At 38.2% G+C, this 22,531-nt stretch overlaps 1 protein-coding gene across 2 annotated transcripts in view; it reads right to left on the bottom strand.

The window, feature by feature from the left end:
• Window positions 1-22,531, bottom strand: part of LOC148369555 (plexin-A1-like) — a 319,574-nt gene that overhangs the window by 18,299 nt on the left and 278,744 nt on the right. The window contains exons 21-28 of one of the 2 annotated variants that reach the window (XM_088331618.1): window positions 21,857-22,005; window positions 11,903-12,000; window positions 11,538-11,696; window positions 11,093-11,159; window positions 6,071-6,217; window positions 3,784-3,943; window positions 894-997; window positions 708-804 (exon numbers count right to left, since the gene is read on the bottom strand). In XM_088331618.1, coding sequence (XP_088187744.1) covers window positions 708-804; window positions 894-997; window positions 3,784-3,943; window positions 6,071-6,217; window positions 11,093-11,159; window positions 11,538-11,696; window positions 11,903-12,000; window positions 21,857-22,005 — 981 coding nt within the window. The remainder of the gene's footprint in view (window positions 1-707; window positions 805-893; window positions 998-3,783; window positions 3,944-6,070; window positions 6,218-11,092; window positions 11,160-11,537; window positions 11,697-11,902; window positions 12,001-21,856; window positions 22,006-22,531) is intronic. The other variant, XM_088331619.1, reaches the window with a different exon arrangement.

The following is a 22,531-nucleotide window of genomic DNA, read 5'->3' as shown; positions in this document are numbered from 1 at the left end:
CATCACAGCTTCTTGTGTTTGCACAAATCATGGACAGCTTGGATAAGGATTCAAGGGTACGAGGAAAATAAATATTTTGTACTGCATTAATTTGTGTGTCAAAGCGTCAAAGAAGGCTCCATACGCGCAGCAAGCAGCCCTTATCCTGGGAATGGATAAGTGATTAGCCGATTACACATGCATGTGAATAGTGAGTTATCCAGCTAAGGAGCTTAAAATAAACTATTCAAAAGGATGGTCGATGAAGTTCACCTAGTTAAATTGGTAATGTCTCTTGTTGTACTAACTTAAGCAATGCAGAGCAGGGTTCCCTTCACAATAGACCACTGAATTATGTAGTCCTAATAGCCATCTTTTCTCACCCATCATCCCTCATCTTTATCTTTCTTTTAAATACTTTCCCTTGTACACTATATTTTTAAAGATCTTCTGTTATTGTCTACCTGACACTCATCCTCACCGACCCTTACTTCTATGTCAGCTCAGTATTGAGATGTTTTCTTTTATGCCACTCATTTACAGACTGCTTGGAAATAACCATTAAACAGCCTTGGCCCGAGGTGAAGGCGCTGTATGAAAAGAATTGCCATTGACCGAAGGAAAAAAGAGGAAAGGAGCCTATGATTGCGGCCATCATAAACAGAGGCAGCCAAAGAGAGATGGGTTGGAGTGTAAGATGAGGATCAGGTGAATAAGAAGACGAGTACCGTATCTGCTGAGGCTCTTAGTAAAAGTCGATGAGTTGGAGATGTTATAGGCTGAGTTCTGCTTCGGCACCAGTGCGATCACTGAGCCATCTGTAACCTACACATGCAACCGAGTAGACAAAATGTTATTACTTCTCTGAGCAAAGCTGCATTGATGCATTTTGAACCATTTTCTTGTGCACTGACCTGATAGTGAGCCAGAGTGTTGAGTCTTTTCCAGTCGTTGTCAATTTTGGTCGTAACGTCTTCATCCTGCAGAATAATTCGCGCCATTCGACCTTGACGCCATTCTTCAGATGAAGGGGATACGGATTTTTTTTGCAAGACAAGTGAAATAAAATACTGAGTAAGGACAACACTTCAGCCTTTTTATATAATTTAATTATACATGATGAATTTAAGATCATACATTACAGGGAGTGAAGGACACATTTCAAAGTATGTTTGTATTTAACCCTCCTCTTGTGTTAGGGTTGCATTCGATCCATTTAGGATTCCAAAAACATACAAAAACGCATACATTTGCATCTAGGCTTCTAGACATTTTCAGGAATTTCTACTCTTGGCGTCAGCAACAAGCGACTCTAGAGCCCTATGCGGCTCTTTGGTGCCGCGTAGTGGCTCCAGGGTGCTTTTTTCAAACAACTTTTATTTATGGAAAATGATACGGTTTCTGTAGGAGGACAAATATCACGCAAACATTCTCAACGTTTCCCAATAAGCATAGATGCACACTGTACATACGTATATACAGTATGTACTGCCTTCCTTATAAGGTTTATATAAAGCTTTTTATTTTTTGTGACTCCAAACACATTGGGTTTTTTTGTTTGTTCTTTCTTTGGTCTAATATGTAACCTTTAACATTTTTAGTAGCCAACTCCTGATCTGTTCTGACAAAATCAAGATGATTAAAAACACAATTTACTACATTATAAAATGCTCTAATTTAAATTGTTACATTTGTTAAATTTGATTTGGTTTCGACCCGGCTATAAATGTAAATGGTCTGCATTTATGTAGCGCTTTTCAAGTCAATGAAGACCTCCCAAAGCACATTACAGTGTGTTATTTATTTGTTTTGGAAAAAGTAATAGATCATGGTACTTCTTGGCTGCATATCAGGTTAATTGGCAGGTCCAAATTGTGCATAGTTATAATGAGCGAGTGAATTATGTGTCTCTGTGTGCTCTTCGACTGGCTGGCAACAGTTTCAGGTTGTCCCCAGCCCACTGCTCGAGGACAGCTGAGATGGGCTCCAGCACCCCCGCAACCCTACTGAGGATAAACTATGCTTTTAATATTATCCTTGTCTCAAAGTTCTAGTGCTGTTCTTCAAGAAAATATATATTGGTCGAAACCGACCCTAACACAAAAGATGTTGCATACATGTTAAGCATCTGTGAGGTTATATTGTGGGAGAACCTGCTTTTTCTTTTTTTCAATTTTTTCTAGCATTTTTTTTCTTTTCTTATTTTTTTCCTGCTTTTCCTTCCATTTTCTCATTTTTCCATTGTATTATTTTGATTCTTATAGCCTATAACTTCCTTTTCCTTACTTTATCATTGTTACTTTGTCTTTCTCTTTTTGCCTTTTTTTTTCTTCTGTTGTTTCCTTTTTCAGCTTTATTTCTCCTCAAAAGGTAATTGGGTGCATGATATTACATAATAAATGTTAAAAAAACTATCCGAAGAGCCATTTAAGAGCCGAAAGAGCAGGCTCTTTTTAGTGAGTCTTTGCTGAAAGAGCTTGTTCTTGAAAAACCTGACTGACTTTACTCAACTTTGTGCAACTTTGACATTGACTTCAAAATAACGCATTTAAAACACATGCACTGTATTTTTAGATTGATTTGCAACTGAATTGGCAATGTCGAGCCCTGATTTTTATGCGCTGAATATATTTATCTGAGCACTGATGCCTGGACAGCGCAATCACGCATGCGCACAGCTTGGGAGGAACATTGGCAACTCTGCGTTGCGCAGAATGTGGCCAAATAGCTGATTATAGAATGGATTAACGAGTAATGTTAGATATTGCAAGTGACAGATACATGTTGAAATTATTTTTTTCATCCAGCCAGCCCAAACTCCACCTTGACCTTTGGTAAATCACCCGTGATTCCTTATTACCCACTCCGGCATTGGGCCTTAATCACAACAAGTCTCAGAGAGCTGTATATTTTATATACGTATATATATATATCTTTCCCTTGAATATGGGCCAATTACCACCAGCCGATATAGACGGTTTTCCCATTATGCATTAGCATCAAACTAATCAATTTTTAACTATAATACTTTGCTGTTACATATTCTAATATTTTGAGTTAGTTTTGATCTTGAAGCCTGAAATCAGCAACGTCTCCAAATATTTTGGAATAAATAAAGACCTCACATTAACAAAACAGGAAAAGTCAACAGCATTCAAGGTGAGGCAGTGAATAAGCCAACTAAAGACAAAGAGATCATGAATTGATAGACAGAATACTGCTCCAAACTTTACAACCACTAGACACAGGGAGACGCTGAGGTTCCTAAAAATTCCACACATGGGAAAATGACGACTACCCTATCCTCCGAGAAGAAAGCTAAATATATTGTTGTGTTTTTAGTGTATTTTACAGCTGATTTACGACACGGGTCACCACAAACCCTGCTAACATGGCGCTTGGTACCTAAAAACGTACACAAGAGGAGGATAATTTATATTGAATTACTTGGAAAACATTAAAAAAAAAAACTTAGACATTAGATTATTCTGTAATCAACAAATATACACCAGGTGTATAGGTTACAACGTAACCAGGTTATATTGGTTCTGAGACGTGTACCATGGCAATTATTACATTATTATATCCGGAGGGAGAAGTATTTCCCTGCAATTAAGCATTCTCGGTACACTATGACCAAGCTATGACATTAAGTTACAGAGGAAAACTATTTTCTTGCTTGGACTTTATATCATCACAATTCCAAGGCCTCACTTTTAGGATCTTTTGAGAAAAAAAAAAAGTGAGAAGTGCAGGTCTACTATAATCAACAGATAACTCATTTCCTTCTCTTTCACGCCTTACCTAAGTCTATGTCGGAAGCTTTGGACCTGAGAGAATAGGGGCTACCCTTGTAGACCGCGTCCAGCAACTTCTCTTTGACCTGAGTGACGGTGTCACAATTTAGACACTTAACCGTCACTTCCGAGGTGTTTTCGTTCTCTGGGTTGACGCAGTGCAGCGTCTGACAGGAAAACGCAGAGAAGGGTAGGAATAGTCACAGGAAGTTGGATAACAGCATCAAAATCACATGCGTGTTGATTCAAATAGAAAATCGACCAAATAAAAACAATGTGTTAGCCAAGCTATGACAGTAAGGGCATATTTTGGCGGGGAGGAAGTAATTTTTGGAGTATATTCATGTTGTTTGAAATTTCCGACACGTTTAGCACTAATCGAATGCACCTCGAATGGACATGGCAGTTTCTCTTCTGTCTCTGGAAGCAGTATGCGTTTAACTCACAGTTACAGACTGTATGTATTGTCAAACGAGTCTAGTGTAAATGAGCCAGAAAGGTGAGTTTCATGACCGATCATTTGTTTCAATTTCATAATACTGCTGTGTGATCTTGTGTCATTTTATACTGGTTAGGATACTAACAAGGGCAGTTATGATTTTCAGGTAAATGTGAGTTGTTTATGTCATGTTCAGTTAGATAACTAAGGAATGCAGTCTCATTGCACATCATCCATACTGGATGGTTAAATTGATATGTCAATAATGTTTTGCACATTACCTCAAACAGTCATGAGAAAGTCAAACCAACATGCTAAACCAAATCTTGTCCTTTCGGGACTTTCAGGTAACTTTCCTTATATGAAAAACTAATTTTTCATTAAAATGAAAACACAAGCCCAAAGAGACTGAAATGTTTTTTTTTTTAATTCCCTCAATTGTTTGATGACTTGATTTAGTTTAAATAAAAATTACATCAAAATTCCAACTTTATCCGACAATCAACCCAGAATTTATTAACCAGTTACAATGACCCCTCGCTACTTGACGGATTTGCATTGTATATTGTGATCTGCATTCTGATTGGCTTAACTGTCACTGCCCCTTCTTTTTTTTTTTAAGTCAACAAACGTTTCTATGTAGTATGTGCTCATACGTAAAACAATTTGCCAAATTTACCTTCCGTACATGCAAATTGTCTTGCAATTTCGAGTTTATCTAAAACTCATAATGTTGACAAAATTCTCTGGACTGACTATAGCACCTGCACCGCGGACTTCAGAAGAGAAAAACACTCACTCAGAAGAGCGGTGAAATACAGTACAACTGAGGAACTATTGGTCTAGCTTTTCTTAGTATTATTTCACAATCATTTTTCATTTTCTTCTATTTAATCAATTTTTTCGGGTCGCTGTGGATGGTGCTAATCCCCACAATTTGAAGCCATCAGTTCACATTGATGATTAAAATTATTATTTGACAGTACAGATTTTATTTGTAAAACAAATGTTTGGGCCTGTAAAATGGTCTGTTAATTATTTTTAATGTATAATACAGTATTATAAAATGTTTGTTAAAAAAAGGTTTCTAATTCAGAAATTGTACCTATCACAAGTTCTTTTTGGAACGTAACTACTGTGAAAAAACAAAGGTTTACCATATTCCTTTTCTCCAACAATCAATCCAATTTTTGCATAATTCCAACAGGTTTTACCAGCACTATTTTGATCTTGTGAGTTATTTGTGCTCATGTGGCTATTTTAAAAGCTTTTTTAATTTGTTTGGTTGCCAATAAGTCACAGAAAAAAATAAAAATAAATGCTAGCTGGAAGTTGGACACAACCACTGCTAGAGTTCTACGGAATGTTCTACACTTGTATGAGTGATGTGTTAGCTTATTTCATTGCTGAATATTTAATTTTGACACTATTACAGGAACTGTACCTTTAAGTGAACTGTGTACGAGTGTTGGACCGGAACAATAATCTCCAATATTGTTAATCTGCATCAGGTAACTGGCAAAGTAACTAGATAATGTTGTATAAATATGGATCGTCTTTGACACTTCAAACGTGGACATGAATCCATGTGGTCTTTCTTTAAATAAATTACCACTCTGATTTGTGAAGGAAACCTAAATAAATGTATTTGTAATTAATTAGTAAGGAATTAAATAAAAATGTTCATCAATGCCTCCAGATTACATAAAACAAATGATCCCCACTGTAAATAAATGGTCAAATTAACAATCAATTGTTCCCATGCCGCTACTGTTGATTTGTTAGCTTTTACGCAAATGAAGCCGCACTGGTGTAGTTTGAGCCAAAAGTAGACGGGTACATTAAGTTTACGGACCAGCGTTTTGTAGTCAATCTGTTGCCTGATGAGCTTGTCCTCGCTTAGAGAGTAACGGGCCTCTCCCGTGATGGCGTCTATCGGTCCTTTCTCCATCTGTTGCTTGATGGCACAGTGAAGCATGAAAAGAGGCTCACCTGCACACTCCTGGTCAAGGGGAGGACACAGATAAAGAGAGTAACTCATAGATGGCATAATTAAACACAATGAAAGCAACAGTCAGAATGAAAGAAGCACAGTTTGCTTCAGTGCCTAGTGAAAGAAATGCCCCCCTCTTGAACTTTTTGTCATATTGACGCATTTCAGGCTTCAATCTTAACGCTAAAAAACTGAAAATATTTTCAAATAATCAACATGTAAGACACAAAGGTGAAAGGTTAATTAAACATTTTATATTCTAATTACAACAATAGGTTGAAAAGTAGGTCTTGCAAAAATGTTGGCCCCCTGTTCTCTCAGCTCAGCCAACTGACGAAGAAGTTCTGATAGCTGATAGCTTAATGAGTAAAAATGATGAACAAAGTCCATCTCTGTGACGTTAAGTCTCTGTTTAAATGCATCTACTCTGTGATAGGCTTAGGTCTATGAAAGGAGTAACTGGAAAACAGAGAAACATTATGAAGTCCAAAGAAAACATTAAGCAGGTCTGGAATAATGTCCAAAGAAGAAATGGGATACCAGAACATTTTGCAATATTTATACATCTCCCAGAGCACAATGGGAGCAATAATATAAAAATGGAGAGAACATAAACAACTGCAAACCTATCAAGACCTGGTCGTCCCTCTAAAGTTTCGGCCCAAACAAGGAGAAAAGTAATTAGAGAAGCAACCAAGAGGCCCATGCTCACATTGGTTGACCTGTAGGCATACACAGTTGACGCGGGACTATCTGTGCATAAGACAACTATTAATAGTACTCTGAATAAATCTGCCCTTTTAGGAAGAGTGGCAAGAAGTAAGCCGTCTTTGAAGGAAAACCATGTTCAACAGGACAATGACCCAAAACATAAAGCAAAATCTACAATGGAATGGTTTAAAACTAACAATATGAAGGTTTTAGAATGGCCAAGGATCAATCCTATAGAACATTTGTGGAAAGCTCTGAAAAATGCTGTGCACAATCCATCACTATCAAACCTGAAGGAACCTGAGCATTCTTTAGGTAAAAATGGGCAAATATGTCTGTCTCAAGATGTGAAATACTTATTAAGACATATATATTTTTGCAACACCTACTTTTCTATTTGTATTTGTTGGCACAATATAACGTTGAAAACATTTTGTTTCTTTTCACAATTGTGTCTCAAATGATGTTGATACTTCGAAACTATTTCAAGTCTTTATTCAAAAAGTTTGACGCCTGAAAGATGGCAATATGTCAAAAAGTTCTCGGGAGGCCGATATTTTAGCAAGGCAATGTATAAAAGCAAACTTCGGCAAGTAAGAATGATTACCAGTGCATAATGGGTTGCTCAGTCTTTGACATTTACATTGTTTGCTTAACACAAATCAGATTTCCATTGCCTAGTAAAAGAGTTTCTTTTCACAAAAGAGTAGAATTTCTATTTTTGACCTGTCGTACTTAACATTTTTCAGGTGCATCATATGACCTCTAGGAGCCCATATTGTGTGACTTCAAATTTCATCCATCGTCTTTCTATTTCACGCTCCGTAGTGAAGCTCGATTAGCATAACATCGGTCAAAACACAATTCTAACAACTGTGAATAACGTCACAGTCTGATTTGTTATTTTATGTGCGTCTAAAGGTGTGACCATTTGGTAAAGCCGCATATCAGATATTGTTTAACATTTTTTTTAGTGCTGAGTAATGGCAAACAAGCTTTTTGCCCCGAAAAAAGCCTTCAACATTAAATTAATACAAGAGCAATTAGCAGTTAGGGATTTTTGAAAAATATCCTTTCTGAATTAATATGGAAAAATAAGTGAATCAGACTCATTTTTTTTAAGTATTCGGTAAGGCCAAGTGTGTCCCTTTGCTTTGGTCCATTTTTTAGGGATGCATAAGCAACAGTTTTCTTGAGATTAACAATATAATTGCTGTCCACAAATTTAGCTACACAACCAATCATAACTCACATAAAACCCGTGTGTGAATAAGCATTAAAACACTACAGTTATCAAGTGAGGGTGATTGGTATTTATCAAGAATGTATGACGAATGTATGAAGCTCAGGTACCTGTTTAACTAAAAACTGTCATCATTATTTGTTAATTTTAATGTTTTGGCCTTGGTGGCCTTGGGGGTATGGCGCCCGCCCCGAGACTGGGAGGTTGTGGTTCAAGCCTCGGCCGAGTCATACCTAAGACTTAAACATTGGTACCCGTTGCCTCCCTGCTTGGCGTTCAGCATTAGGGGTTGGAATTGGGGGGTTTGGTCACCTAATGACTCCCAACACCTCAGTTGGGTTGAGCGAGGGGGCTGGGAATCCCCTCCTCTGAATCAATCTCCCAAAAAGAGTCAGAAATGACTGTAGCCACCTCCCACTAGGGGGATATGGCTGAGGTACATAATGTTTTGTTATCATTGTAAATGTAGCACGTGGCTGGTGGATTTTTTTTTTTTATCTTAGCAAAAATATTTCTTAACAATAAGAAAGAAGATCATCCATCCGACTGAAAAATTGTTCATTTTTGGGATCATTTTTCTACTTTTACTGGAAAAATAACTTTAATAGTAACTAAAACTAGTATTAATTTTTCCAATGAGCTAAGAATTTCTTTAAGCAGAGTAGGACAAAAAAGTGAATAGCTGTTCTTAATTGTTGTATTATTAGAGCAATGTCCTAACTGCTTTTAATTGTAGGGAGTGATTTAGACTAATTTTGTCATTGGTAATTCATTATTTCAAAAAGAAAACACGCAGAAAGGATGGACACATATGGACAATATGGACACATCCTTCTCTGCATCATTGTCCATTTTATTATTTTGTATCAAAATTCATAGCAAACATGCAACGGACTCGTTTATTAGAAAGTCTTGAACAATTCAGTTTTTGCCATTTAACAATGATCCGTCTCTCTGCCTGTGTGACACAGCCACACGTTTCCTGCAATTTAGCACCACATTCCATATGCACGCACGACTTAATTGAGTGTCTTGTGAAGTCTGAAGCATTTCGTAAGTGTTGCATGTTTATTTATTGAGTGCTACTGTTAAATAAGGCACTTGGGGCCAAAGGAAGTTTCAAGTCCAGGCCCATTAAACAATCAAGTGAAATACCACATTAAATAGAAAATGACAGGTAACAGTAAAAAAGTGAAAAAATACATAATGAGTCTTCACTTTTGGAAACCTTTTAAACTCTTTGATGGGTAAATTTTCGTAACATAAAAACTTAATTGTTAACCAAAAACTCTTGCACCTCTTTTCATTCTGCACGGCTTTCCGCTCTAAACTGCATAACAAGCTCCTGCATTACAAGGGATTCCCAGATTTTTTTTTTCAAGTAGACACAGAACAGGTTGTGTTCCTTCCTACAATTATGCAAATATGTTGCAAACTATTACACGTGCCGGGAGACTTGCGAAATTGAGTCTCAAAGTTGACCAATGACTTGTAGAGCTTTGGCATTCATTGAAGGAACACTTTCAGAATGGCAAATCCCAATAACACAACAGACAGTGGTAGTAGTGAACAGCGATTGCATACTGCTCATTTCTGCTCTGACAAATAGGAACTTACTTAACATGTCTTAACTTCTTTTTAGTTAGGGGATTGTGGGTTTTCTTTTCTGTTTTTCATGCGTCGCAGTTGGTATAATTTTGTCCGGCCGACTTCCTGTTTTTTTCAGGGCTGCCGACGGCTTTCCTCTTTAGTGTGCTCCCGTTTAGCGCTAGTTCGCTGGCCACTGTGTGTCGATTGACTGGCTAGCCCGGCATTAGCGTCGGTTTTGCTATTTCCCTTGGTTTATAGCCGGCCAGTTTTGCGTTTACAGCCGTAGCCATTGATGCTGTTCTCTGTTAGCCTGGCTGCTCTCTGCGTGTTTTTTGATCAGTTAGCCTGGCGTTAGCACCAGTTTAGCCGTGTCTCGTGGTTTTTTTATTCCCGGCCGGCTCCACGTTTGTGGTCGTCCACGTTTTGCCGCTTTTAGTTGTTGGTTCCCAGTTAGCCTGGTTGCTCACTGCATGATTTTTTGGCAGCGAGCCCCTCATTTTTCCGCCCAAGGTTGTATCGTCCCAGTCAGCATCTGTCCGTGTTTTTTTTTTTTTTTTTTTTTTTTACTTAGCCCTTTTTTGGCTACATGCCGTTTGTAATACCATTACTGCATCTACAGTACTTGCGACACAACGCCAAGGCATTGTCCACAAAAAGTACAGAAACTTCGCTTATAACACTCGTAACCTCTTCGACTAATTTACAGCTGCTAGCGAGAAGAAGCCAGCCAACGCAATCCGTATGCTAGATAAACGGCTTTGTTCCCCCTACACTTGCGCGTGACCTGCCTCTTTCCTGCATGCAATCGTCATTAACTTGCACAGTGCCATTTACAATTTGGGCTAAAATGGGTCCTGCAGCTACGTCATGTGTGAACCTAGAATAAATTTCCTGGTGTTTCTAACAACCAGTTGCAAGAACACATCCATTTCAGTCAAATTTTAGGGGTATTTTGTTGTATTAGAAGCAATTTTGAGCAGTTTACGGCTCAAACAAGACTGACTTGTTTTATTTGTGAGGCATTCACGCGAGAGCTATTCCACAGCAATTTGATTAGGATTATAGTGGCACATGAGGACACATTACTCCTTCAGTCTAACTAAAGTAGAGCATCACCTTTCTTTCCAATCTTTAGGTTTACAATATCTTCTGATTGGCTTTGTACAAGCATCAAAAGATGTTAGATGACACACCCTAAATACCAGAAATGATAAAAGAATGTTTCCTAAATAACTTGTCACCAGATGTTAGCTTTTCAGATATCAGAGTGATGTCAGAACAAAAATTAATAGGAATTAAAATGTTTGTCCTTAATACTGCTAAATAGTTTGGGGGCTTACCTTGAGGAACTTGTACAAAAGGAATGTAAACCAATTGGTCAGCATTTTCTCCGCGACAGACTCCGTTCTGGCATAAAAAAATATACACCCAGGTAGCCATTAGTGACAAAGCAGTAAGCACATTTTCCTTCAGGTCTGAAAAGGGTAAAAATGAGTTTTAGCTACAAGGCAAACAGGATGAATATTGTGTTTGTTTAGTGCTCGGGAAATAGATCAAATCAGCTGTAGATGACAATAAGTTCAGCAATACTTTTAAAGATATATAATGATGAGGTAAATAAATGTTAATTGCTGAGGTTACCAAAAAGTGCAACAGACAGCAAATCTTGTAAAGAAAAGAGATCCATAATTTTTGCACAGGATTGCGCCTACGAAGATGGGTAATTTTTTCTCACAAAGTACTGACTACCTAATGGAGCTTTGGAGAAATTAGTTTCTCTCTCACCTTCTGAGAAGCAACTTGGGATGGTTTTTACTCTCCAAGTTCCTGTCAATCAGATCAGACAAAAGCTGCTTGAGGACCCCAGTGGCGTATTCCATTTCTCCCTGAAGGGCCGTCATAATCAAAGACGCCACATTTCCTCTGTCTCGCATTGAAAATGACCTGCAAACACAATGATGAAAATGTTTTTTCTGAAAATAAACTTACATTAGGAGCATTAGTTTCAACACGTATTAAACTTCCGACATTTTGATTGGCAATAAATTAATACTAAACTTTAAAAATTCCGTACTTCATTAATATTCTATAGCATCCTGCACAAAATGCAGAATAAACAAAAACAAAGGAAAGAAAACAAGCAGGAATACCTCTGTGCTTCCAACGTTCTTATGAATGTCAACAGGAAGTGCTTCTTGGTGAGCAGCTGGCCAAACAAAGTCAGAGCTTTTTCAACATTTGCTTGGACCTGAAGGGAAAATAAGCCAGAGAGACATAGAGGGAGACTGATTCACTGCAGGAATAACAACAGAAAATAGCAACATAAACACACAGACATCCTTGTCATTTAATTTCTATTTCAAATAAATTCCACAGCAACAGACAAAACAAATCAAACATTTGACTGTTAATCCACCCTCTAATCTCAGCTGCATGCTTGAGGGGCACAAAACTCAACGAATGACAGACGGACACACACATGCAGAGAAAAACAATAAAAACAAAAAGAGAGACAGAGAAGCTGTGAACAATGTACACAGCAGAACCGCTTTTAAAGAAATTGTTTTCCTGACGACTCCAGTAATAATAAATCTCTTGCTGCGCCGCTTTTCTTTTGTGTCCATCCCAGAAACTATTTTAGCGAATGATTTGACACAATAGCCTTCCCGGCATCACAGGGTGGACGCTTCTCGTTAGGAAAAGAATGACTGTCACCTATTTGGAGCAACCAGAGTACTGACAGCAAGACTGTGAGACTGGCTACAGGAATGCAAATTTAATTGCCAGGACCAGCTAAATGCTTTTGAATGGGGAATAAAACCCTTTTTTTTTCTTCACAATGTGTTTTATGATTCAATGATATTTCAAATTGGTATTCTGATTGACCCTAATGAGGATAAGCGGTGCAGCTATTGAGATGAGATGAGATGAGAGATGAGGTATTCTGATTTAAACAATTTAAGAAAATAAGACTCAAGCAGCAAGAATCATACAATTTTTATACATTGCGTTAAACATGCCGTCAAGTGAAGACGACTTCACGACTTCAGAAAACGGTGAATTGCTTTTACCGAGCCTTGAATTTAGCAGCATTGATGTTTGGGTCTCCTATTAAGTCATGTGTTTATTTATAGCAATTTCAAAATGTTTTAGTGTCAACCAGAGATACAATATTGATGGATTTTTGTTAATATTAAAAGGAGAATCATGCCTCCATTTCTTCATTGTCTTGGTTTTCTTTGACATTTCTATTTTAGAAGCAAAAACGTGTGATGTAAAGCGGTGGACCCCACTTTCTGGTCAATTAAAATTTCACATAAATGCTTGACTCGGATTCTTGGAGTTACAACTAAACTGGGAAAAACAAACGTTTCCTACCCCCCCGTGAAGGAGCGGAGCCGAACACGAGATAACTGCTAGATCAACCCAGTCCTCAAGAGCCGAATGTCCTGCATGTTTTGGAAATTTCTCTACTCCAACACAGGTAATGCCCATTTTCTGCTTGTTAACAAGCTTAGTAGCGCTTGATAATGATCCAGGTGATTGGAATCACCTGTATTGGAGCAGAGGAACTCCAAACACATGCAGGATATGTGGCTCTCGAGGACCGGGTTAGCCACCCCTGGCCTAGATTAATAAACCTGGTACAGTTATTCTTATTGTCCTCTCAGTTTTCATTCCTCCCAAACTTCACCCACCTTTTTTACTTTTCACCACACATTTCTATTTCAAGTCAAGTCACATTCATTTAGATGGCCCTTGGACACAAAATGTCTCAATGGAATGCACTGGTTACAATTCCACCATCCCCTGATCTTAAACCAACATGTGGGGCAGGAAAAACTCAAAAACTTCAGCAAAGTGGCAATCACCCTTCAGTTTTATCTTATCTGTATAACTTGTAGACATTTACTTATTCTCACATTTTTTATTCTCACATTTATGTTTCTCACCCGCATGTCGGTTTCAGATCAGGGGATGGCGTGATTGAAGACTTTGCAGGTATGTTGTAATGTCATAAATGAGAAAAAATACAATTTACAGAAATGAAGGTGGTATACAAGTTCAATGGAAAGATGCTGAACAAAAACCCAGCAAAATATGTGGTCAGAAATGAAGAGGCAGGGGTCTCATACTTGTGGCCCCAAAGTTGATGGCTTGAGGACCTGCCTTAATAAGCCAAATCTAAATGAAGCTGACACAATTATGTATTCATTTATGAATGATTGATTTACATTGCTATTAATTATTAATGTTTTATATTTTTAAATTTAAATACAATTTAATAAATTTAAAAAAAAAAGTTTCTATCAGAGCTCTTCTTGTCAGATATCCAATTTTGCCATCTCACCCAGACCCTAGCTCCTGCGGTCAGCTCCAAGTAATTTTAGCCGAGACCCCCTGCAGTCGTGGTAAGACCTTAAGCCTGAGGCTGGGTCCAGCCCAAGCCTAAAATGTCAATCATTACGTTCGGGTTTCGGGCTTCTCTCTCATTTTTGTTTAATTATCCACCCGTCATCATTCTTTGTTTCTTTCTTTTTGTGGAGGATCTGCACGGTAGATACTGTCCCACTCGCGTGCGGTGAAGCCGGCGCCAAAAAGGACAATCGTCTAGGAGTTTGCTTTGGGTTTGGTCCCTCAGATCGGGTAAATTGGTCGAGCACAGGCTGGATTGGGCTGGAATTTTTTCTTTATTTCGACTTAGGCAAGTCCGAATTTTGTTTTAGCTATCCATACTCACCGACACTACCGCTTTACATGTTACACTACCAATTTTTTTAACTTAAAAACGCTGCCCTATTCTTTCTTTTTGATTCTACAGCTTTTTTCAATCTATCAACATTTAAGGGATTGAAGAGAGGATATAGACCCAATATACAACCATGTTAGCAACTACAATGTGCAGGATTCAAACTAATCTTTTACTTTGCTGAATTCTTCCAATTAAACAAAATGGTACCATTGCCCCAACGGCTTCATGTGAAGGAAAGCGTAAAAGACGGAAAGGAGTGAAAACGCATCAAGGCGTGACGTGATCGTACGTGTTTGTGTCAGGGACGGTGACACGCTCAGTCGTCCCACTAGCTTGCACCTGTCACTGCTCATCCACAACACACTAAACACCCCAAAGACGGCTGCCTGTCAGCCATTGGCTACACCTCCCTTACTGCCGGTCTTTTTGGTCAGTTGCTGCTTACATTTCTCATTCTTTCATCCCCCATTCTTCTTTTTCACACACACAAACCCCGTTTCCACCAGCACTGCCATTGTCTTGGCAGCGCATTCTCTCCTGCGATGTGTTATAATGAAGTGTCGAGGCCTGTCTCCAGAGCGCTAAATGAGATTCCTGGCCCAGGAAAGTAAATGATGTATGTAGTGACTGCGATGTAATGTGAGTTTTAGCAAGAACAAAAATAAACCTTCACTAAGAAAAGGTTTGTGTTTATCTGTGAGCATGCTTGTCTGAATATAATTTACAGTATGGGCGGTCGGTTCAAATATCTAAATCATTTAAACTGAGCAAGTACTTGAATTGGATCAATAATGTTGTCCTGGGATAAATACTTCACCCCTTCCTAAATTTCCTCCAAGTTTCCGCAGTCCTTTTCTCTCTCACCTAGCGCCCTCGGTCTGTTTGGTCTACTTGTGTGACTGACAGGCACACATTTAGCACCTCTCCCTACCAGGCCTGCTGCTGCATACTGCCTGCCAGGCAAAATAAATGGCCAAATCAACATGCACACACACTTGTCAGAATCAAACTGGAAACGTTATGTGAATTCTTTTCTTTCAACAACAGTAAAGGACAATGTCAAGTGTCATTTGTGTGGTATAGTGGTTCGCTACAGTGGCAGATTTATATAAACACATGAAAAAAGTTCTCCCTACAGAGACATACTGCAAACAAAAATATTACAAAAACCCGTAAATTTATTTTCACTTTGATTTTTTTTGGGGGGTTTGACGTTTGCAGTTGTATTAGTATTAATAGTATTTGATTTTTTTTTATACTGTTAAAGGTTTTTAATTGTATTGTTTACTTAATCTGCCCTCTCTGACTTTAATTTAAAAATAGTGTGCAATGGAAGGTATGGTCAATGTGTTGACGTTGTTATTTTTGTATTTTAGTTATGTTGCTGCTTTATTGTTTAACTCTCTTGGCTTTGACTCTGAAACATTTGTTATATAAATATATCCATTTCTTTTTATATAGTTAAAGTTTGAATTCCAGTTATTTGACCAATTATAGTGTTTACGTAATGTAAAAATCCATTTTCAGGAGTATTTTCCATGAGTGCCAAAACATAAAAATCTGTTTTTCTTGTTTAATTTAAAAATGTATATATTTCAAAGGGTTTGGTGCCGCCCATTGGTAAGTATCAAGCCTCTGGGAATGATTTCAGTATAATAAATCAACCAAAACATGGCAGGAATGGCTTTGATCAGGTCTATGTCCACACATCCAGGAAACCCCCACTTCCTAATGGTGCTTTTTTTTTCTGGCAAAAAAAGTGTGCGAGTAGATGAGGTAAAGCAGTGTCTTGATAGTTGCAAAATATTGAACAAATAGTTAATATAGGCAGTTAACTCCTCAGTAGACCTGATTACCTTCAAAAAAAGAGTCCCATTGTCCTTGTCTGGTCAGAGAGAGATGATGTTTCATGTCTGGCATTGAATAATTTGATAAAAAATGGATCAGTTTAAGTGCCTAAAATCTTTGTATTGTGTTTATTGTAAATATAAAAAACTCAGAGGGAAGTTCAATTTTTAATGATCATGATATTTCCTGGCTAAAATTATCGGTATCGGATCTGTATCAACCGATACTACCATGTACTTTCTTGATTAGATCAACACCAAAACTCCCATTATTGCACACCCCTAAACCTTCAGTATATCGTTGTGGTGGAAGTCCGTCCCTGGAGCACTAAAGTGCGTGGCTTTTTTTTCCCACGGGCTGCAGGATTACACAAGTAAATCGTTGGAAAATGCAGAGGAAAGTAAGTCTAGACACAACTACAAAGCACGAGGCATACCTTAAAGCCCCATGCTTACCTAGCGCCAGGTGCATTCGATACCAAATGCATGCGACGCCAAATACCTGCGACGCCAGTGAGGATTGTCATTTTGCTGTTGGCGTCAGGTGTATTTAGGCACATTTTGGAAGAAAAGGGAATGGCGCCAGTGGGGCCAGTAGCGCCCTGTATCGAACATATTTGATATTTGTGGTGCTTGGTCGCTAAATTCATCAAGTGTGCGGGGTAGCTGGGAAACAGTGAGTTGACTCATGCGCTCTTTCTCAATATCATTATTATTATTATCATTATTATTGGGGCGGCAGTAGCTCAGGAGGTAGAGCGATCGTTTTAGGATTAAGGGATCCCAGTTCGAATCCCGGCTTGTCCGTGTTACATGCCGAAGTGTCCTTGGGTAAGACACTGAACCCCCAATACCCCCAATAAGCAGGTTAGCAGCCTTACATGGCTGCACAGATCATGGCCGCTATTGGGAAATGTGAAGCACAATGTAAAGCGCTTTGGGACGTCATTGACTTGAAAAGCGCTATATAAATGCAGATCATTTCATTTCATTTCATTATTGTAAAAAAAATAAAGGAAAAACTAACCTGTAAACTAACACTTAAAAACACAAAAAAAACATGACCTAAAATATTCATAAATCTCAAAATAAAAACACATTTTTATACTCAGCAAAGTTTAAGTCAAAAGCAGAGAATCCCTGAAAAAAGTGCATTTTGACCAATTGCAAGAGAAAAACCACGTCTCGAAGGGAACCAGCTATTGATTTGTAGGTAGCCTTCATCTACTGGAGCTGTTTCATTCGTCAACAACACAAATCGGTTGCCACTGCATTAACCGATTCGCCTTTTCGTTTGGCGCACAGGTAAATACTGTATTGGTAACGGCTATCTTACTACTTCATATGGTAGTTGCTATTTAGAACAGTGTTATCATCTGTAAATATGTGACGTAAACAACTTGGAGGAGAGAGAAACTCCACCCAGCTGAAAACAGCGTCAGGTAAGCAGGGGCTCTTTGGCGTTGGCATTCTGCAGCCAAAGGCGTTGATGCCAAATTCCCCACGCGGTTGGCGTCAGATGTGCACGAGCTTTAGACCTCAACTTAATAGGTACACGTCTACTTTGGTGCTTGGATCGAGGGATTTAGCACCTGTCAAGCTGTGTACAAAAGTGCTGACAGCTGTTCGCTCTGGACCGTTCCGAGCTGCGCTCGTGCAAAATGTTTTGCCGTCTTTCTTATCAATTCAGTAATTGTAGCCTTCACTCTATGCAGCCGCCGACCTCAACCACATCGCTCACGCTTGACGTTACTTAAAATTGGCATCCACGCAGGTGTCGACACTTTATTAGGGCTGATGGCTTTCTGATACGTGTTTTGGAGGAAAGAAAACTGAAACCTAAGGGATCCAAACTTTATACTACTTCAACATTATTGTTATTTTTTTAGCTTTTCCTTGACTGCATGACTGTTTCAGTTTAGTGGATAGTGTAATTGGGGCCTGTGCAATCCTTTGAGACATTTTGTGGTTAAGGCTACACAAAAAAAAGGTGACTTGACCCCACTTGATTCGTTTCACAACAATTTCATACTTAACTTCCCACTAGCAGATATTTGACTTGGGGCAGTGGGCACCCTGAACCGGTTGCCAGCCTGTCGCAGGGAACACAGAGACAAATAACTCACTTGCTTATTCACACCTATAGGGACAATTTGGACCAGTCATTTAACCTGACAAGCATATTTTGGGAACATGGGAGGAAACCGGAGTGCCCGTCGGAAACCCACGCAAGCACGGGGAGAACATACAAACACCGTGCAGGAAGGCTTGTAGCTGGATCTGAACCCATGACCTCAAAACACGCTAACCACTCATCTGCCGTGCCGCCCGTTAGCGAATACAATGTAAAAAAATAACGTGTTGAGAGACGCTCATTCAATAGTTAAGATACCTGCGTGTGTTAAATATAAAGACAAAAATAGCACCTTTCAGAAAATCCAATCCACCAAGAGTTTTATTAACCCCTTAACATTCTTGTAAAATGCGCCTAAAATTCCAATCCAAGATGTGCCCAAAGTAAATTGAATGCTCTCCTTTAACCATTTCGAGAACATAGACTGTTCTTTTGAAAAGTTAAACTCTGAAATTTTGTCCCAAACTAAAATAATCACTGCACGTGCTTCTCACATTAAATATTCTGAGATAGAGTACACATAAACAGTTTTTTTTTCTTGCCTGATTTTTTTTTTTCCAATCAAATGCCAACAAAACAGGGTAACATGGGCATCTTAGGTGGAAAACAAGTGACCAATAGATTGAAGCCTTCCCTGGTATCTTGTCAAATTTGACCCCTATCTGAAAAACTAAACATTGTATTTAACACATTTTTCATATGATAGGTCGAGGCATTTCCAAAAGTGACCATTTGGAGACAGCCAGTTTACTTCATTAAAACCTTTGCAACTGTGCATTTTACTTGGGCCATTTTTTTGACCTTTTGAAAGAGTTATACATTTCTTACTTCTCTTTCCAGAAGTGAAACAGTGATTGTGCATCTTTGCGTGTAATCATGTTGTGTAAAAATGAATCACCTATTGCTTTGCGCACGTTTAATTTAATCTCTGATTTTAATACGATAGGGACATCTTCATATTGATTTACTTAGACTGTCATTGGCTAACCAATGTGTCAATCCTCATTTGAATCAGTCACTATTGGCTAAAGTTAGACGGAGGTAAAAGCGGCGTTAGCATTTTTAGCAAAACAGGCCAGTATTGGCTAACGCGGGTTGTGGACCGTTAGACAAAGCCTTAAAATATGTCAATCAAAATATCACAGGCTAAAGGCCCAGAGAGAATTATTTTACTCGTCTGTTTATTTGTTAACGGGAATTATGGGGCTAAACTGACAGTTAGCAACAAGGAACGTACATCAATGCTGAAGTGCTTTTTTTTTTCCCCCGTCAGAATTATGACGTGTTTTAGAGTATTTTACATGGTTGGATTTACTAGGCTTTCACAAATGTAAGGAGGTCATGGTTACCTACTATCATCGAACATAATGTCGTAAGGGGACCTGATTGGTGAGTTACGCGGTCTTGATAGTTTTTTGGTTTCTTGTTTCAGACAGACTGTGACGAGTATAGTTTTAAATAGTCATCATACCGTGAATTCCAAGAATTTAGGCTTTTCAACGATATGTGGCATGACGTAAGGTTGCAAACTATCAGTTGTTATCACTTTTGACACCAAAGAAAACACGTTTAATTCAGTTGATTGGAAAATTGCGACATGTTGTGGCAGTGTTGATCAAGGTTTTATCTAAGCCTTCGTCAGTTCACTGATTGCAAAATATGTTGACGAGCAATATTCCGCTCCACTGAAGCAACACAATGTGTCGGGATGGATGCACCTCAGTCTTCAGTGATGTAGAATGTAGCAATATTGAAATGCGTTACAGCATATATAGTCATGATTGTATGAGTTCTTAATTCACTGTATAAACTTTTATTTTTTCATTCATGTTTCTCTTTTACTTATTTAGTCGTAATGTATACACTTCATGATCATTCATATGTTTGAGAGTAAATATGAACCCCAATGTGTAAAATTTGACCACTAGATGGCACTGTGTTGTTTGGTTCGAGCAAGGGCCAGTGATACACGGCAGAGCGTGGTGACAGGATGCAAGAAGAACATGGCCCTACCTATGAAGGGATTCCACAATAATAAAATTTCTTGACCCATAATTTATTTAATTAAAAATAACATTGGTGTGATAGTTCATGTATTTTTGCCCAGTATTTAAATCTGTGTTTTTTTACTGGATGTAAGTTTTTGGTACCACTAGAAGGCACTAAATAGTACACACTGTCCCTTTAAACATAGTGAACTGAATACATTAAGATGAGGTAGAGGAGTTGTGATTAAAATGAACAAAGTGTGACTCTTTATCTGGCCTCAAACTTCAGATTTGTCCATTTCTTTGGAGGACTAATTATATCATATGTAGAAATAACTATTAAAATAAATAAATACTGACACATATATGCCATATGAATTCTTAACACGTAATGACGTCACATAACACCTACATATATGACATAAATGCAATGTACTGTATTCTCATATTAATACATTTTATTTTAATTTATTCTGTCATGTATTTATTTTGGTATTTATTCCGTCTTTTATTTTGCCAGTAATGTTGCCATGCATTTTGTTTCTTCATTCTGGTATTTATTTTGTTATTTATGTTGGCAGGTATTTTGTCAAGTATTTTGTAAAGCATTGTGTAGTCTATTTCGTAATTTATTTTGTTTATCTTCTCAAAACTAGCTGACCTCAATTGACAAATGCTCTAATCAACCCCAATGCTGTTATTCCCTCATTCATAAGTGATCAACCAACTGGTTAAAAGCTTAGGCACCTGGGCTGCTTCCTCATTTGAATAACACTTTGTGATGACAAAACACGAAAAAAACACAATAAAAATGAACAACAAAAGGAAAAAATAAATACAGAAAAAAATCAATGACAAAATGCATATATAAATGAATAAATTGCATCTTTTAATTCATTTATTTAGGTGTCACATTTGACCCTAATCTGTCCTTTCAATTACATGTTAAAACAGTTTACTGGAACTGCTTCTTTTTCATTTTCGCAACCTTGCAAAGATTAGCCTAGTTCGATGCTGAGACTATAATTCATGCGTTGTTTACTATTCTCCGGTATTTCGAAGTCTAGCATCGAAAGCCTGCAGCTGGTACAAAATGTTGCAGATACACTTTTCACTAAAACCAAAAAGTTTGTTTAGATTACCATGATTTTGGCTAACCTGCACTGTCTCCCGGTCAGTTTAAGATTTGATTTTACAGTTTGTTGGTTTTATGCTAAATTATTTCGGGACTTGCCCCCTTATATGTATCTGATTTAACCACCCCCCTACCACACCCTGTTTAATGATGCAGTGATGTTAGTTAATCAGTGCAGCAGCCCGTAAGTTTGATCCATCCTACGTTAGTATGATTTAATTTGAAGATGAGATGGGGGTGTACTGACCCGTACCTCCATCTCCTTGAGCACAGGGTGGTCCTCAATGCCAGGGAACAACACTCTCATGGCATATGTCCGATAGTCCAGGAAGGGAATTCCGGCACCGTCAAGCTCTTGGGTCAACTCGTGAATATCTGTCTGGAGTTCAGCAAAGGCTTCGAGGAGAAAACAAAAGAAAATATTGACAATTGCAGCATACTTTTCACAGAAAATGAATTGAATTAAAGTTTAAAGTATACAAACGCAGCCTGAGCTTCAAATGTTTTTGTAGTCGTTTTGTTGCGGTATCTTGACACATGGCTGCATCAGCTGGATGAATTATACAGCCATCTGTGTTACTTTTTACAATACTTAAATATGGAAATGAGCGGTCTGCCTTTGTTCTTTCTAATGGGTAACTATTTATTCATGTCTGCTCATATGCTACATTACATGGTCAATGTTGTGACGTCTCCCTTTAATAATGGCCAGCTGATGATTGAGCTACATGGCCCCCATGTCCCCCATACTAAGTCTGCCTCTTTTATCTGCTTCTCCGCCCACACACACTTTTCCATTTCTTAAGGACAGCTGGGAGAGCAGAAGGTAGCATAGGCCTCTTTAGAATGTGGCTATGCTCTATGTGTTTTCCCATTGACTTGAATGTTTCCACTTTTGGAAAACAGAGAAAAGATCAACTTC

Source organism: Urocampus carinirostris, chromosome 3 (assembly GCF_059441175.1).
Source record: "Urocampus carinirostris isolate Australia breed hairy pipefish chromosome 3, RoL_Ucar_1.0, whole genome shotgun sequence".
Lineage (NCBI taxonomy): Eukaryota > Metazoa > Chordata > Actinopteri > Syngnathiformes > Syngnathidae > Urocampus > Urocampus carinirostris.
This window is presented reverse-complemented; position numbering and strand designations above follow the sequence as displayed.